The sequence below is a fragment of the Entelurus aequoreus genome, linkage group LG22 (assembly GCF_033978785.1).
Source record: "Entelurus aequoreus isolate RoL-2023_Sb linkage group LG22, RoL_Eaeq_v1.1, whole genome shotgun sequence".
NCBI classification, from domain to species: Eukaryota; Metazoa; Chordata; class Actinopteri; order Syngnathiformes; family Syngnathidae; genus Entelurus; species Entelurus aequoreus.
The window spans coordinates 19,982,819-19,999,335 of record NC_084752.1 but is presented as its reverse complement, the minus strand read 5'-3'; the positions used below and the strand labels follow the sequence as shown (position 1 = coordinate 19,999,335).

Sequence of the window (16,517 nt, the reverse complement as noted above, 5' to 3'; positions counted from 1 at the left end):
GTGTATTACCCGGGGATGCCAGCCCTGGGCATCCCTACCCACGGGCCCCCACCCGCAGCCGGCACCCCCGGTCATAGGGGGAGGAGTGTGGAGAGAGGAGTACAGGGACTTGGAGAAACAGCAACAGGAGCAGCTGAAACAGCTGCTGGTGGAATTCCAGGGCAGCTTTGCAATGAACGAGAGTGAAGTGGGAAGAACCCACTTGGCAGAGCATGTCATAGACACTGGCTTGGCGCGGCCCATCAAGTGCCACGCACGCCGCATCCCCCTCGCTCGACAGCAGGTATGCGACAAGGCCGTAGATGATCTGCTGCGGGCCGACTTTATTGAGCCGTCCGAGAGCCCCTGGGCGGCACCTGTGGTCATGGTCGCCAAGAAGAAGGCTGGAGATTGGCGATTCTGTGTGGATTACAGACGGCTGAACGAAGTGACCACAAAAGACTCTTACCCCCTCCCCCGTATTGATGAGTCCCTGGACCTAGTTTCCGGCTCCTCGTGGTTCACCACTCTGGACCTTAAAAGCGGGTATTATCAGGTACCCCTTTCTCCTGAATCTCGCCCTAAATCTGCCTTCTGTACTGGCCGGGGCTTGTGGCAATTCAAAGTCCTCAGTTTTGGACTCTGTAATGCCCCCGCCACTTTTGCCCGGCTTATGGACAAAGTGCTGGCTGGTATTTCCCGTCAAGAGTGCCTGGTGTACCTGGACGACATCTTGGTACATGGGCGTTCTTTCGAAGCAGCCCTGGGGTCCCTGAGGAGAGTCCTAGAGAGGATTCGAGCAGCGGGCCTTAAACTGCACCCCGAGAAATGCAGTTTCATGCGGCGGGAAGTAACTTTCTTGGGACATGAGCTGGGGGCAGATGGCATTGGTGCCATGGAAGAGAAGGTGCGGGCTGTGAGAGATTGGCCCGCCCCTCGGGACCAAGGACAGCTGAAGAGCTTCATTGGGCTTGCCTCGTACTATCGGAGGCACGTGCGGGGTTTTGCCACAATCGCCGCGCCCCTATATCGATTGCTGGAAAAAGGCAAAGACTTTGTGTGGTCCGAAGGGTGCCAGGAGGCATTCTGGGGGCTGAAACGGGCCTTGTGTGAGGCCCCGGTACTCGCCCCACCTGACCTCGCCCTGCCCTTCTTACTGGACACTGATGCCAGCGGAGTGGGGGTGGGGGGTGTACTTGCACAGCCGTGGCAGGAAGGGGAAAGGGTGGTGGCATACTTCAGCCAGAAACTCAACAAGTCTGAACGGAACTATTGTGTCACCCGCCGAGAACTCCTGGCAGTGGTGCTCTCTATCAGACACTTTAAATATTACTTGTGTGGCCTCCCCTTTGTGATCAGAACTGACCACTCTGCCCTCCAGTGGCTAATGACTTTCCGGGAGCCGGAGGGGCAGGTTGCCAGGTGGGTGGAAGAGCTGCAAGGATACAACTTTAAAATAGAACATCGGCCAGGTGCTCGCCACTCCAACGCGGACGCGCTCTCGCGCCGGCCGTGTGCAGCAGACGGATGTCGGTACTGCGAGCGCAGGGAAGCCCGGGAACAAGAGCGGCGGGCAGAGGGCGCTGAGTGTGCGGCCGTCAGTCAGGCTGATGACGTTGTCTGCGGAGAACTACAGACTGTGACGAATGCTGACTGGAAGCGCACGCAGGTGGAGGACACAGACCTTCATCCTGTTTTGCAGTGGGTAGAGGCTCGGCAGCGCCCGCCTTGGGAGGCGGTGGCACCATTCTCTAAGGCTACTAAGGGCCTGTGGGCCATGTTTGACTCATTGCGGGTGTCCCAAGGTGTGTTGCAGCGGGCATTTAAGGCCGCGGCCACGGGGGAAGAACAGTGGCAGGTGGTGGTGCCAAAGGGACTGCAAGGGGCAGTGCTTAAAGCAGTGCATGGGGGAGGTGGGTCTGGACATTTCGGGGTCGCCAAAACACTCAAGCGGCTGCGACAGGGGTTCTATTGGGGTCGGCAGAAGAGAGATGTGGAGGACTTCTGCCGCCGCTGTGACCCTTGCGTTGCCCGCAAAGGCCCCACTGGGCGCTCACAGGCACCGCTCCAACAGTTCCCAGTGGGGTGCCCCATGGACAGGGTGGGGATTGACATTACAGGGCCGTACCCACTGTCTGACAAGGGGAACCGCTATGTCCTTTCCGCCATAGACTATTTCACCAAGTGGCCAGAGGCATACGCCATTCCCAACCAGGAGGCAGAGACCATTGCTGATGCCCTGGTGGAGGGCATGATAGGTCGGTTTGGCATCATGGCGTCTCTGCACAGTGACCGAGGCACAAACTTTGAGTCCCGGGTGTTCGCGGCCTTGTGCGAGCGCCTGGGCATTCACAAGACCCGCACTACCCCATTGCACCCTCAGAGTGATGGGTTAGTGGAGCGGTTCCATCGCAACCTGGGAGACCAGCTCGCCATTGTCACCTCCCGCCACCAGCGTGACTGGGACCAACACCTACCACTGGTGCTGATGGCGTGTCGCTCTGCTGTCCAAGAATCCACGGGGTGCACACCGGCGCTTCTCATGCTAGGGAGAGAGATGCGCACACCAGCAGAGCTGGCCTTTGGCCGCCCACCGGATGCCCCGGCCTTCGCTGCAGGGCCAGAGTACGCCAGGAAATTACAGGACCGGCTGGACTCAGCCCACAGTTTCGCTCGGGAGCAGCTGCAGGAAGCTGGCATCAAACAAAAGCGCTACTATGATGTGACGACCCGAGGAAGGGACTTCGCGCCAGGCGAGTTGGTCTGGGTCTACAATCCGATTCGGAAGAAGGGCCGCAGTCCCAAGCTGGACAGCAAATGGACAGGACCCTGTAAGATACTCCAGAAGCTGGGAGAGGTTGTGTATCGTGTCCAGCTGCCCCCCCGGGGAAGGAAGGTGGCCCTCCACAGAGACAGACTCGCCCCCTACCGGGGGGGTCCCCCTTCCCTTGCCTCGGATACACAGGTGACCTCTCCCTTGCCCGCCCAGCCCTTTACCAATACCCCGCTTACGCCCCAGGGGGAACCAATTTCCCCACTCCCCTCCTCCCCCGCCCCCTCCAGCTCCCTCCCGAGGACTGGCACACCCGACCCAGCTGTCCCACTGCTGGGAAATGGAAGAGAGCGGTCGAGGCGGATGAAGAGGCCTCCGGACCACTTGCAAGACTTTGTGGTGTCCTTAGACTGAAGGGAACGGGGGTGGGGGGGTTTGTGAACCCGTTTTTGTGTGATGTGAGGATTATGTTGTTTACACTGTTTGGTTTGCACTAATGGGTTGCTCTGTTTTACATGCTGCTATGGTGTTGCCAAATGTTGCCTTACGGGTCAGTCCTCGAGGGCGAGGACTTTTTGTAAGGGGGGGGTGATGTAGCGGCTGGCTACGGGGTGTTAGCCAATGGCTTTGGCTGGGGGGCGGGACTTCTGGGGAAGTGAGGGAAGTGACGTTGTTGACAGGAAGGGTTGGTTGGAGTTTTCCCGGGAAAGGAGATAGACGCATGTTGGAGCTGTTGTGTACAATAAATGCAAGATAAATGAAGAAGTCTCTGAGCCTACATTCCTGAGATTATTACAATATATTAAGTGCGGCCCACAGCTAATGTTTTAAAGGCCCATGGCACATTCTAAAAATACTATTAAAATAAACAAAAACATAACAAAAGTGAAATAAAAAAGCTTAAAGGTTAAATGTAATTTAGAAAAAGTTGCAATGTTGACTAATAAAACAAAGCTGTTTTTTTTTCTTTCAAACTGTCATAGCTCAAAACATAATATTGAATCAAAATCAATGTTATTATGAATAATTGACCTATCCAAGCTCCGATTACTTCACATCAAATATTCCACTAAGAAAAATATTTTTGGTGGAAGATTTTGCAAATTTGGTAAATAAATAACCCAAAAATGTATATTTTGTTGTTTTCTTACTGTACCGAACCGTGACCTCTAAACCGAGGTACGTACTGAACCGAAATTTTTGTGTTTCGTTACACCCTTAGTATTAGCCTAACATATAAAGACATCAAATCGTATTATGGTCCCACAACTGAGCACAGACGGTGGGTAGACACCTGCATGCTCCATATAATCCAGTGCGCCTTTTGTATGAAAAAAGACCTGACTAAACCCCCCCCCCCCCCATCGGCAGTGCGCCTTATAATCCGATGTGCCCTATGGTCCGGAAAATACGGTAATCACAGATTATGACATTTTTAAAATGGTAACACTCATAATGTCATATGTAAAGACCAAACAAAATATTAATAGTCACCATTTAAACTAGATATCACTATCCATCCATCCATTTTCTATCGCTTATTCCCTATTAATCAAAATATGTTCCAGTCATTTCTAAGCATTTAACAATCTGTATAATTGTGAAGTGCTTTGTCCATTTTAATCTTGCCTTGTTTTGGATTCAGATGGCTGGTAACAGATTGGTAGCTGGATGATGGACGTAATGATGTCAGCTCTTTGAAGAGCGAGCAGGTCTGGTGCAGCGATTAGTTTTCACTGTAGCTGCCGCCCTGAATGATTCGAGTTTCAGACGTGCACCTTTAATTCTCATGCGTACCATGTGTACTGTGAAAACTACAGAATAAACAAAGAATAAAAAAGACATTTGCTGCAATATCACAAATAATTCTCACTACAAACTTTCAAGTGTATTCACATCATAGACATTCTCAATCTGACATACTGTATACAGCTTCAATCATGAACCATTTAAACAATTGTACATTGACTTGCAACATATTATTAGTGCATACACAAACGTTTGCCTACATCGACACCTTTTCGTATCCATTTCGCCTCCCTAGTGAGATATCTGGAATGTACAGTAGTATCAGTACTATATGTAGAATGTCAGTGAAGGCATCAAAACTATGAATGAACACATGTGGAGTTATGTACTTAACAAAAAAAGGTGAAATAACTGAAAACATGTTTTGTATTCTAGTTTCTTCAAAATAGCCACCCTTTGCTCTGATTACTGCTTTCCACACTCTTGGCATTCTCTCGATGAGCTTCAAGAGGTAGTCACCTGAAAGGGTTTTCACTTCACAGGTGTCATAGTTTTGATGCCTTCAGTGACATTCTACAATGTAAATAGTCATGAAAATAAAGAAAACGCATTGAAATGAGAAGGTGTGTCCAAACTTTTTGCCTGTACTGTATCTCGCCTATCAATGGTGGTAAATGTCAATAGTTACTCCTTCGATGTACTCACTATGCTTTGTTGTGTGTAATGTGACTTGTGTAGCAGCACAACATTTTTTCTAAACGGCATGGAGGCAGCCGACTTGGACGAAGGGATTGTGTTTGTGGCGTGAATTGCTGGGATGCTCACGTCCCGCTCAATGAAGACGCCTGGGGTCAAGCTCGCTCTGTACTAGGCGCCATTTTGCCTTTCTCAAAGAAAAAATTCCCTATGCTTGTGTTGTTTTCGGCTGTACGAATTGTTCAAATCGTGAAAAGGATAAGCGTTTCTCCAGAGTTTCTCGATAGGTAATTAAAAGGGTAGGAAGAGTGCAAGATTTCCCAAAACGACGAGAAAAGCAGCACACACTCCAAGGGAGCAGAGTCGAAGAAGGCATGAGTTTGTAGTGATCACTTTGTTAAAGGTTTGTTTGATATGCTTTTAAAGTTTATTATTTCCCATTTAAGTATTATATTTTGATATTATTTGTATTTCTTAAGCACATGTATGCCACGAGTGTTTCGAAAAGCACTAACTTGGCGAGTAAATAAAAGAAAGACAATTTGAGCAAAACCTAAAAGAGTTACCGCATAGGGCAGTGGTCCCCATTTTTTTTTCACCAGGGACCAGTTTAATGTAGGCATTATATTTCCTCTTGTGCCAGATAAAAATACAGCAAAAATAAGTGCATGAAAAATACAACTCACTATAACACTGAATTAGTGGGAGCCTTGGGCTTGTTTCTTTGCAATGAGATGCAGATGGAAATCAGCCTTTGGCTACAATCTGTCACATTTATATTTTATATGTTCATTAATGTGCATTGTATCATGTCACAAAGATATAACAAATGGCAACTTCCTATGAGGTGTGTTATTGTACATCTATAAACAAGCTTATTGGTGTGTTTAGTGGGACAGGCGAAAGTTAAGTCGGAGAAAATGCAGTCGTTTATAAATTATTTAATGTTTCGCTGCGGCCCAGTAGCAAAATGCGTCACGAACCGGTACCGGTCCCCGGTACCAGTTAGACAGGCCTAATCTCTTCCTGTTTTTAAATCTCTCTTAAAAACATACTTTTATTCCATGGCTTTTAACACTGAGTGATATCCATCCTGCTATGGCGCCCCATAATACACCTGCTGGTTCTATTTATTTTAGTTATTTATTTTTTATCGTGCTCTGTTTGTGTTGTGTTGTGTTTGCTCGGTTCTCGTATTATCTTTTAACCTGCCCATTGTACAGCACTTTGGCTACCCCAGTGGTACATTTTAAATGTGCTTTATAAATAAAGTTCACCTTGCTGTAATTAAAATGTGTATGTATATATATGTATATGTGTGTGTGTGTATGGATGTATAAATGTATGTGTACTTAAGTGAGCACTAAGTATCTTCATTAAATTCTTGGTTCGGACCAGAGTGTTACTACAAGTGAGAGCAACCTGTTGAACAACTTAACCCACTGCCCCACATTTTAAAGCATAAATTAATGTTAAATACGTGTAACTATATATAAGCTCCTTATGTTTGTGCATAAGTGGTTTGTAAATGAACCATTGCTTTGATGTTAATCAGAAAAAGCCATTCCCCAAGTGTCTACCTTGGTAACACCAAGATACCCGATGACTGTTTTAACAGTTATGCCTGACTCAACCAGAAACGTGCGTGTATTTGTGAATACGACAAGATGAGTTTTGTGCCTCGTGGTATTTGGGGATGTCATCATTCTCTGTTGGACCCCGACTTAAACAAGTTGGAAAATTTATTCGGGTGTTACCATTTAGTGGTCAATTGTACGGAATATGTACTTCACTGTGCAACCTACTAATAAAAGTCTCAATCAATCAATACATGGCAGTGATTGGTTAGATGAACCAACAGCTTGGCCTGTGGTCCCACCAATGTACGTGGGAAATAATGTGTGATGATGATGAAATGTTGTGACTGTGTATTGATTATTTGTGTTTCTACCTCTCAGGTGGAGGAGGGAAGAGGAACGGCCGCAGTAAGAAATGGAAAGAAATGCTAAAACTGCCCCATATCAGCCAGTGTGAGGAGCTTCGGCGCACTATTGGTAAGAAATCGTGCGTGATTCTCTATTTGCCTGAGATGCTGAACGATTATATGCCATGCTGTGTCAATGGGTTGGGTCGGACTGAGGGAGGAAGCTCCGATTGGACTTCCTTCCTCTTTCTATGCGACCCCACCCGCAGTTACAGGCAAGGGGAGGGGAAGCCATTTGTGTCTGAGCGTGTCTGATTGAAGGAATTGTCTGCACAGCCATTTGTTTGTCTGTTTGCACGCCAGATCATAACGTTTAGTTGACCTTTTATGCTTGGGTTTAGCTTGAGCGTGACCCAAGGAGTGCCGTAATTTCAAGACATACTGGGGCTGTTCTGATCTGGATAGTGTGCTGCCAATACCAGTACCTATACCAATCACATGCAATAAGTGTAGAAATTGATTCTGTTGTTTTTTAGTTTTTTTCCAGCTGCGCCTTCTGTCTAAAGTAAAGCTGTTTGTCAGCAAGCGAGACCTTGAAATGGCTATTCATGCTTTCATCAGTTCTCGCCTTGACTACTGTAACGCTCTGTATGTTGCTGTCAACAAGTCATCTATAAATCGTCTTCAACTGGTACAAAATGTTGCAGCTCGTCTTTTGACAATCACTTGACGACAGAGCCTCAGCATTCTAGTTCTGCGCTCTTTGCATTGGCGTTCAGTTTGTTTTAGTTTTGATTTTAAACTTTTAATGTTTGTTTTTAGGGAAGTTCATTGTACTGCTCCATCTTATTTGTGTGAGCTCCGAAACACCCATGTCGGGGTCTACGGTCTGCCAACCAACAGCAAGTGGCGATTTCTATGTCCAAATATAAACTGTGGGATGATCGGTCTTTCTCCGTAGCTGGTCCCGGACTTTGGAACACGTTACGTGGTGAACTACAGCCCATCACAGTTTTACATTTGCTTAAGACTAAACTTAAGACATATTTATTTAAGATTGCATTTGGTACTGAAGATTATGGTGACACTTTCTAATGAATTTGAACTTAACATTCAATAGTTTTTATTGTTTTATTATTTTTATTATGTGCTCTTGTTTTATGCTCTGTCTTTCTCTCACTGTTGTCCAGCAGTTTGGTTCAGCTATAGCTAATGTAAAGGCTTTTACAAATATAGTTTGATTCAAGTTTGATTGATTACCGGTATTATTTGTTTGTATATTGTTAAAGGCCTACTGAAATTAAATGTTTTTATTTAAACGGGGATAGCAGATCTATTCTATGTGTCATACTTGATCATTTCGCGATATTGCCATATTTTTGCTGAAAGGATTTAGTAGAGAACAACAACGATAAAGATCGCAACTTTTGGTATCTGACAAAAAAAAGCCTTGCTCCTACCGGTAGTAGCGTGACGTAGTCAGTTGAACATTTCCGCAAAGTTCCCTATTGTTTACAGTGATGGCGGCCAGAAGTGAGAGCGATTCGGACCCAGAAAGCGACGATTTCCCCATTAATTTGAGCGAGGATGAAAGATTTGTGGATGAGGAAAGTGCAAGTGAAGGACTAGTGGGGAGTGGAAGCGATTCAGATAGGGAAGATGCTGTGAGAGCCGGGGGTGACCTGATATTCAGCTGGGAATGGCTACAACAGTAAATAAACACAAGACATATATATACTCTATTAGCCATAACACAACCAGGCTTATATTTAATATGCCACAAATTAATCCTGCATAAAAACACCTAGGTGTTTGTTATGCTAGCTCCTAGCTACTAGCTCCCGTCCATATAACCCGCCAATACAATTCAAACACCTGCACAACACACACACTCACTCAACCCAAAGGACCGTTCACCTAACCCAAGGTTCATAAAGCTTATATATTTAACCAAAGTTATGTCCGTGACACGCACGTACGGGCAAGCGATCAAATGTTTGGAAGCGCGCGGGTGGGACCTGATATTCAGCTGGGAATGACTACAACAGTAAATAAACACTAGACATATATATACTCTATTAGCCACAACACAACCAGGCTTATATTTAATATGCCGCAAATTAATCCCGCATAAAAACACCTAGGTGTTTGTTATGCTAGCTCCTAGCTCCTAGCTACTAGCTACTAGCTCCCGTCCATATAACCCGCCAATACAATTCAAACACCTGCACAACACACACACTCACTCAGCCCAAAGGACCGTTCACCTAACCCAAAGTTCATAAAGCTTATATATTTAACCAAAGTTACGTACGTGACACGCACATACGGGCAAGCGATCAAATGTTTGGAAGCGCAGCTGCGTACTCACGGTACCGCGTCTGCGTCTGTGTATCCAAATCAAAGTAATCCTGGTAAGAGTCTGTGTTGTCCCAGTTCTCTACAGGCGTCTGTGTATCGAAGTCAAAGTCCTCCTGGTAAGAGTCTCTGTTGTCCGAGTTCTTCGATCTTGACTGCATCTTTCGGGAATGTAAACAATGAAACGCCGGCTGTGTTGTGTTGCTGACTTCCCTGGCAAAATACTCCGCTTCGCACCGACAACTTTGTTCTTTGCTTGCTCAGCTTCTTTCTCCATAATGCAATGAACAAATTGCAACAGATTCACCAACACAGATGTCCAGAATACTGTGGAATAATGAGATGAAAACAGAGCTATTTCGTATTGGCTTCAATGAGGGAGCTATACCTCTTTTTCACTGGCTACGTCACGCACATACGTCATCCTCCAAAGGAGTTTTCAACCGGAAGTTTAGCGGGAAATTTAAAATTGCACTTTATAAGTTAACCCGGCCGTATTGGCATGTGTTGCAATGTTAAGATTTCATCATTGATATATAAACTATCAGACAGCGTGGTCGGTAGTAGTGGGTTTCAGTAGGCCTTTAATGTAATGTACATTGATAGTATATGTTCTAAATGCATTACATTTAATTAGTAATAATATTAATATTATGTCTACAAGGCTCCTTACGGCAAGTGACAAGGGCGATCGTGGCACTTGCTGCGTTTCCCGTGGTTAAATTAAAACCCTGGACAAAGAAGCAGTGACTCCCGCTGTAGACAAACACGGCTCTGTGCATTTCTACTTGTCCGACATTGTCACGTTATTTATTTATAACATTTTCCTTCTGTTGGCTACTTTTGTTTTACCTCTCTTTTTGAAGTTGAGCTGTTCTGTGCCCTCCACAATGTGATATGTGCGTGTTGCCGCGCGACTTCATGTTACGGTATTCTGTGCACGTGCCTGAGGCTAGCAGTTAGCACTTGGAGTAGCAGTAAGGTTGTGAATAAAACAGCTCCTTGAGACAACTGGATCTCTTCTTTTATTCTTACATTAACACATGCCACTCCAGACCTTACTTTTGTTTTTGCTAGTCTTGGTTTTAGAGAAATCAACTCAATATACATACATATCTGTACATGTTGAATGGGGGGAGACAGCAGCAAGACAATCGCTTCATTCCGAGACTATCAAATTTAGTCCCCCCCCCACCACTAGCTGGCGTCAAAGACATGCACAGTAAGGATAATTTCGACCCGAAATTTTGGAATAACTTTTTTCATGCGCTCCAATCTGGAGGACTATCAGCATAAACCACCCGTCTCTATCCAAATGAAAATTTGATCAGAACCTAGGGCTGGGCGATATGGCAAAAAAAATGATCACGATTGTTTTTTCATATCATTCAATCTCAATTAATATCACTTTATTTTTTTTTCTAATTAAAGTTGGATTTTCCCGTACAGGATTATACCAAGTACCATTGCAGCCATACTGTTTATTACTGCAGTATCTTGGAACAGACATTTCCACTTTCTTTGTTCGAGTTAATATATGCTGACAGCTGGCAACTGTCATTTTGTTCATATCTGTGATTGTGTTTACTAAAAGTGCTATGGTACAGCTAACCCAGGCTACAGTCTGTACCTCGGTTTTAGGGCCACTGTACCTCAGTACTTTTTGGGGGGTAGAGACAACTTTTTTCCCTCTCAAAGATATTTGGTTATTTTGCTTGTCATCACAAACTTCATTCTGCTGTAAACAAGTAGTGTACTGAATACTACAGGACTTTTTTCAAGTTAACATTTAGTAAACAACACTTTCAAATGGTATATTATTATCTGTATTCTTTGATTACTTGTATTCAACAGTGCTTTCCATCGGTGCTTTAGCAAACAGCAAGCAATGACCTATATTTTGTATTTTTTTTCAAACTCAAATTCTGTAACCTATGTTATATGAAAATACATTAAAGTGCAGTTTGAATTTTTGGTACTGTAAAATAATGTGTACCAACCAGGGTTGTACGGTATACCGGTATTAGTATAGTACCGCGATACTAATGAATTATATTCGGTACTATACCGCCTCTAAAAAGTACCGGTCCTCCACCCCAAATGACGCTAAGGACGCCGTTCCTGAATGTAAACAAATGCCATAGGTGGATCTACACCTGACATCCACTGTAATTATACCAAGTACAGGAGCGTATATAGTTGATGCTACTATGATTACATCGATATTTTTTAGTATCACAAAATCTTTTCTTTTTTAAAAATGCATATTATATTTATAAACTCAGGAAATATGTTCCTAGACACATGAGGACTTTGAATATGACCAATTTATGATCCTGTAACTACTTGGTATCGGATTGATACCCAAATTTGTGGTATCATCCAAAACTAATTTAAAGCATCCAAACAACAGAAGATTAAGTGTTTATTACATTTTAATAGAAGTGTAGATAGAACATGTAAAAAGAGAAAGTAAGCAGATATTAACAGTAAATAAATAAGTGGAATAATAATACATTTTTAAAGCTTGTCCCTCATAATGTTGACAAAATAATAGAATGATAAATGACACAATATGTTACTGCATATGTCAGCAGCTAAATTAAGAGCCTTTGTTTGTTTACTTACTACTAAAAGACAAGTTTTCTCGTGTGTTCACTATTTTATTTAAGGACAAACTTGCAATAAGAAACATATGTTTAATGTACCGTAAGATTTTTTGTTAAAATAAAGCCAATAATGCATTTTTTTGTTCGCCCCTTTTATTTAGAAAAGTATCAAAAAGTACCGAAAAGTATCGAAATACATTTTGGTACCGGTACCAAAATATTGGTATCGGGACAACACGAGTACAACACATAAAACATTGTGGTGGTTGCCCTCCCGTGGGTCCTCCAGACCACCAAGCATCGACATGACAGCCCGGTTCAGGTTCACAACACAGTTTTATTTTGCAAGCAGTCTGTGGATTACTTTCCAGCAATTGTCCTTTTTGGCTGTGTCAGGCTCGTCCTCGCTCTTACTCCAGCTCCCCTCCAGCTCCAACAATGTTTCTCCTTCCGGCTGCTGCTTATACAGAGCGACAGGTGATTAAATAACAAGGCCCACCTGGGCTTTTTACGCACCTGTCGCTGACTTAGAGGCCGGTCCTGGCACACTCCGTTCCGCTGCAGGCCCGCAGACCACGCCCCCCTCCACAAACATGTTTAATGATTATTTCAGGAACAAAAAATGTTTCAGTACACGTTATAACTGATGAGTTGAATCAGAACAAACGCAAACTAAAAGTCAGATTTAAAAATATTTAGATATAAAATGTCAGGGTTTACCCCGCCTTCCGCACGAGTGCAACTGGGGTAGACTGCAGCACCCTCCAAGACCCCGAAAGGGACAAGCGGTAGAAAATGGATGGATGGATGTCTTTTTTTCCTGATTAAATTAGCAAGTTTGTTTATTCTCCCAGTCGGGACAATAGACAAAGACATTCAGTGCCTGCCTGTGAAACTGCATTCAGGGTAGCATTACTGCACACACCACAACATGAGCTCAAGCAGTCAGTGAGACTAAAGCAGGGGTGGGCAATTAATTTTTATCGGGGGCCGCATGAGCAACCCGAGCACTGCTGGAGGGCCACACCGACAATATTTCAATTAAATTTTGCTTAAATTATTTTTGATATACCGTAAGATAAAAAATAATAATATTTTCATCTAACCTAACTTATCTTTATTCAAAAGCAGATGGCTTTTGATGGTTTTATTTTTAACACTTTCTTACACAACGCTTCCTGATGTGTAATACCATGCAAAAATTTAAATTTCTGTCACTTTATCCTGCATCCTCTTTGTTGTGAACGTAGCACGCCTGCAAGGTGATTGGCGAAGAAGGAGGAAGCGTTGCTGTTGCGTAAATGAGGAGTGAGGATAGATTTGCGTGTGGAAAGAACGAGATAAGTTGAGCTGTGTTAGTATATGTTGCTCAATAAAAGTTTAAAAAGAGCGTCAGACTTGGTGTGCACTTCTTCTGGACGCTACAATTGATGTCAGAAGTGGGATGAAATGCCTCCCAGTTCGCCTTGCCATCAAACCTGGGAGTCTTCATTGAGGGCGGAATTCCCCCATGGCACCTGTAGACACTGCCCCTCTCTCTCTCTCTCTCTCTCTCTCTCTCTCTCTCTCTCTCTCTCTCTCTCTCTCTCTCTCTCTCTCTCTCTCTGCGGCGAGCTCCTCACGTGGCACGTACCTCTCGATGACGTAGCAGGCTGCGCACACAATTAAGCAGCGCAGTATGCGCAAAGTTTTACTTCTGACACCAATTGTAGCGTCCAGAAGAAGTGCACACCAAGTCTGACGCTCTTTTTAAACTTTTATTGAGCAAGCTATACTAACACAGCTTAACTTATCTCGTTCTTTCCACACACATGTCTATCCTCACTCCTCATTTATGCAACTCAAGACAACATCAACTTCAGCAGGTCGTTACACTATATTCTTTAAACACAGCAACATGTGTACTACAAATTAAGCACACGGCTTTACCTTTACTTGGCAGTCCATGTCTTGTTTAAAACACGCCATTCGTCATCACCTTTTCTTTTTTTAGCGTCTCTGGGATAACCGTGCATCACTTGTCGCTGTGCGCCTTCACTAACAGGACATACGCACATAAATGACACTTTTCAAAATAAAAGCAGCACAGTTGTATTGCACGCACGACATAGATGTTTTTTTAAATTTATTTTGTAATTTGTGATTTCCGCTGCGCGCACGAGCATACGTCCACACGGAAGTCATACAAATAACGCTTTTCAAAACAAAAGCAGCACCGTTGTATTGCACACTCGAGATAGATACTTTTTTAAATGTATTTTGTAATTTATGATTGGCCTCACGCGGGCCGGACAGGGACGTACAAAGGGCCGGATGCGGCCTGCAGGCCGCAGAATGCCCAGGTCTGGACTAAAGTCTGTCACCGAAGTTGCTGCTCCTTTTAAATGTTGTTTCAACTTCAATGCTAGTGTTAGCCATATATATATATTTTTTTAATCTTCTGGGGTGCATCTCCAGCTGTGTAAGGGGGAAGAGGCACAACGCTGATTGAATATTAATTACGGCTTGAGGAGCCTGACTTTCGCGAGGGTGGACAGAGATGGTCGCCCACTCACTCGGTGTGACCGACACAAACACCTTCACACGAACACAACACACACGCGTACACAAACAGACACGTACAGGACAATGGTCAATAAAGGCAGATTTTCATGTGCAGGATTATACCCAGCACCATTGCTTTCCTACTATTTACTACTATGGTACCTTCTAACAGGCCTTTCCGTCATGTTTGAGGTCATTATGGTAACAGCTGATCACCGTGATCAAACTGAAATTAGTCGCGATCATGGATCACGATCATACAATCGCCCAGCCCTATCCGAATGTGTGTGGTCCAATCAGAATATTCCGAATGGCGTGTTTACATGAAGCAGTCTTATTCCGGTTAGGCTTTTAATCCGAATAAATGTGTCCATGTTCACATAGCTACTTGTATAAAAGTTACATAGGAGTCCAGTCCTGGCACAAAAATAAATAACATTTTATTGATTTCTGTTCATGTAGAGATTGAGTTTGTTAATGCTTGGTTTCTGTTGAAACAGTCATTTATTCCATGCTGAAAAGTCTCCATTCCAATATAGAGTACTGTATATATTTTGGTGTTTGATATTATTATTATTGTTGTTTAACTGCCTTTAATTTAATTTCCAGTGTTTTTACCCCATCATTTTGTACATGGTACTGCAAATTTGCAAGTTAAAAGAAATGTTAATTCGCCAGACAGAGGGCATGTTTCCAGTTTGTGTTTATCATAATAAACAATTAAACTGAGAATTTATTCTCTGCCCATTTGTTTAGTGGAAAGTGTATCTTAAGTTGAGTTATACAGTACAGGCAAAAAGTTTGGACACACCTTCTCATTTCAATGCCTTTTCTTTATTTTCATGACTATTTACATTGTAGATTGTCACTGAAGGCATCAAAATAATGACACCTGTGAAGTGAAAACCATTTCAGTTGACTACCTCTTGAAGCTCATCGAGAGAATGCCAAGAGTGTGCAAAGCAGTAATCAGAGCAAAGGGTGGCTATTTTGAAGAAACTAGAATATAAAACATGCTCTCAGTTATTTCACCTTTTTTTAAGTACAGAACTCCACATGTGTTCATTCATAGTTTTGATGCCCTCAGTGACAATCTACAATGTAAATAGTCACGTAAATAAAGGAAACTCATTGAATGAGAAGGTTTGTCCGAACTTTTGGCCTGTACTGTATATTTATACATACAGTATGTAGTGTTGATGTAGCAAGCTACTTTTTCCATGTAACTTGTACTGTAGCTTGCCACAATTCTCTGGGGATCGCTTCCCCTGTAGCTTAGTTACATTTAATTGAGAGTAAGTAGTAGCTTATCTTATGACATTTTCCAAGTAGCTTGCCCATCACTTTTTTTACTTTTTTTAATGAAAATTGGTTTATACTGATTGGTGGCCGATCGATCGGCACATTCCTTGTATATTACGAAGTCTAAATTATATGTGTGCATTAACGCAGTGGTCCCTGACTACCGGTCCGTGACGCATTTGCTACCGGGCTGCAGAGAAACCTTAAATAATTTATAAATGACTGCATTTTCTCCGACTTAACTTTCGCCTGTCCCACTAGACCAGTGGTCGGCAACCCAAAACGTTGAAAGAGCCATATGGACCAAAAATACAAAAACAAATCTGTCTGGAGCCGCAAAAAATGAAAAGTCGTATGTATGTCTTATAAATGAAGGCAACTATATTAGCCTGCTATCAAAATTACTGTGTCACAGGCTGAAGCAAATCTTCGTTGACAGAAATGTTGAAATTTAATATTTATTCTCCACCGTTTTACAACATTAGAAACCATTAGTAAATCAGAAGCTACTCAGAAGGTGAGATCATTCCTGGAAATTACGGGCTTTTAATGGCCAATAGATGTGTGTGTCCAAGATAAAGGA

The 16,517-nt window shown here is 43.5% G+C and overlaps 2 protein-coding genes across 2 annotated transcripts in view; one reads left to right on the top strand and one right to left on the bottom strand.

Moving 5' to 3' along the window:
* LOC133639450 (target of Myb1 membrane trafficking protein-like) overlaps positions 1-16,517 on the bottom strand; it is an 862,139-nt gene that overhangs the window by 95,207 nt on the left and 750,415 nt on the right. The window lies entirely within an intron of this gene.
* The window catches only part of grk4 (G protein-coupled receptor kinase 4), a 165,163-nt gene that overhangs the window by 48,983 nt on the left and 99,663 nt on the right, over positions 1-16,517 (top strand). The window contains exon 2 of the mRNA XM_062032742.1: positions 7,156-7,251. Coding sequence (XP_061888726.1) covers positions 7,156-7,251 — 96 coding nt within the window. The remainder of the gene's footprint in view (positions 1-7,155; positions 7,252-16,517) is intronic.